Genomic DNA, 1,279 nt, shown 5'->3' with positions numbered 1-1,279 from the left:
TAGTCACCAGAGGGCTCCTTAGATTGTACTTAGTATCAGTCTTGCCATTTGTTCTTTTCAGTGATCAGTCAATCACTGATTAACAAGGGATGATAATATAACCAATCAAAATTGGCATAAAGACATATGCATAAACTTCTGAAATTTCCTGTGTGCAGTAGTGATCTTTAATGTGTAATGTGTGGCAGCAAAGGGTTGTTAACTTTTTTGGATTTGCATGACAACGGTAGCTTCCAACATCAGAAAGTTTAGTTCATATCTTGTTGCACCAACGAGTTCCAAGCCATTAACAATGTGTTCATTATGGTTATGTATCTCATGCTTTCATTTGATACTTTTGACTTGTAGAACAAGTTTTTATGACCAGGATTTTTGACAGTGCTATAACCCTTCTTTCCTTGTTTGGCTAGAAATGCCCTATCTAGTGTTATGTTGGTTATGTGCAGAGGCAATAGCCAATCATTTGTCCCATACATTGGGAAAAGTGCAACTTAGACACCAAGCAATTCAGATATGATTGTTGGAAGCTAAGAAGGGAAATATTGTGGTGTATGGTATGAAGTTGAAGTATTAGATATCAGATATTTAAGTGTAAAGCTGGATCATATTTAAATACACAAAAGTATATATATATCATTAAATGCAATTGAAATGGTAACCTTTTTATATTTCAGTTTAGTAGGAATAAAGATGGTTGAGGTCTCATTAAAATCCAAGAAAGTAAAAATAGTGGTTGCAAGAAGAATTATTTTTGTTATCTTGCTTAGTTTTTTGTACAAATACTTTAATTAAGAAAGGATGAAATTTATTTTGTAAAATACACATGCTAACAAGCATGTGTATGAAAGCAGTGGGTTTGAATAATTCTGTGCCTTTCTATTAATGAGTAAGTTTTAACCTATGTGTATATTTTGTATACCATAATAAACATACTCTTGTAAGTTACCTTCAAATTTTGTAATTTGTTTGCAGGTCTCGTTCTCCTGTTGATGAAGACAGTCGTGATAGGGACCGTGACCGTGATGGAGACAGCAATGAACGTGAAAGGGACCGTAATCGCCGTATGGATCGCAGCAGACGGACAGATAGACAAAGGTAAGTTTGACAAATTTGATGATCTCTGTGTATTTGGTTTTGGTAGGAATAAAGAGGAAAAGGGAAATAACAGGAGGTGGGAAAGGGAATAAATGGCAGGAGAGAATGGGCCAATAGATACATGTTAGGGTGCTGGGGAGAGGGCAATAGGGATGAAGTGTGGAAGTGAGATAAAGGAAGAGAA

The 1,279-nt window shown here is 35.5% G+C and overlaps 1 protein-coding gene across 1 annotated transcript in view; it reads left to right on the top strand.

Moving 5' to 3' along the window:
* Positions 1–1,279, top strand: part of LOC119587959 (heterogeneous nuclear ribonucleoprotein M-like) — a gene marked incomplete in the record, with an annotated part of 57,205 nt that overhangs the window by 6,755 nt on the left and 49,171 nt on the right. The window contains 1 exon segment of the mRNA XM_037936670.1: positions 973–1,095. Coding sequence (XP_037792598.1) covers positions 973–1,095 — 123 coding nt within the window.

Source organism: Penaeus monodon, chromosome 23, assembly GCF_015228065.2.
Source record: "Penaeus monodon isolate SGIC_2016 chromosome 23, NSTDA_Pmon_1, whole genome shotgun sequence".
In the NCBI taxonomy this organism is placed as follows: Eukaryota; Metazoa; Arthropoda; class Malacostraca; order Decapoda; family Penaeidae; genus Penaeus; species Penaeus monodon.
The sequence above is the reverse complement of the archived record's forward strand: the minus strand, read 5'-3'. Positions and strand labels throughout refer to the sequence as shown.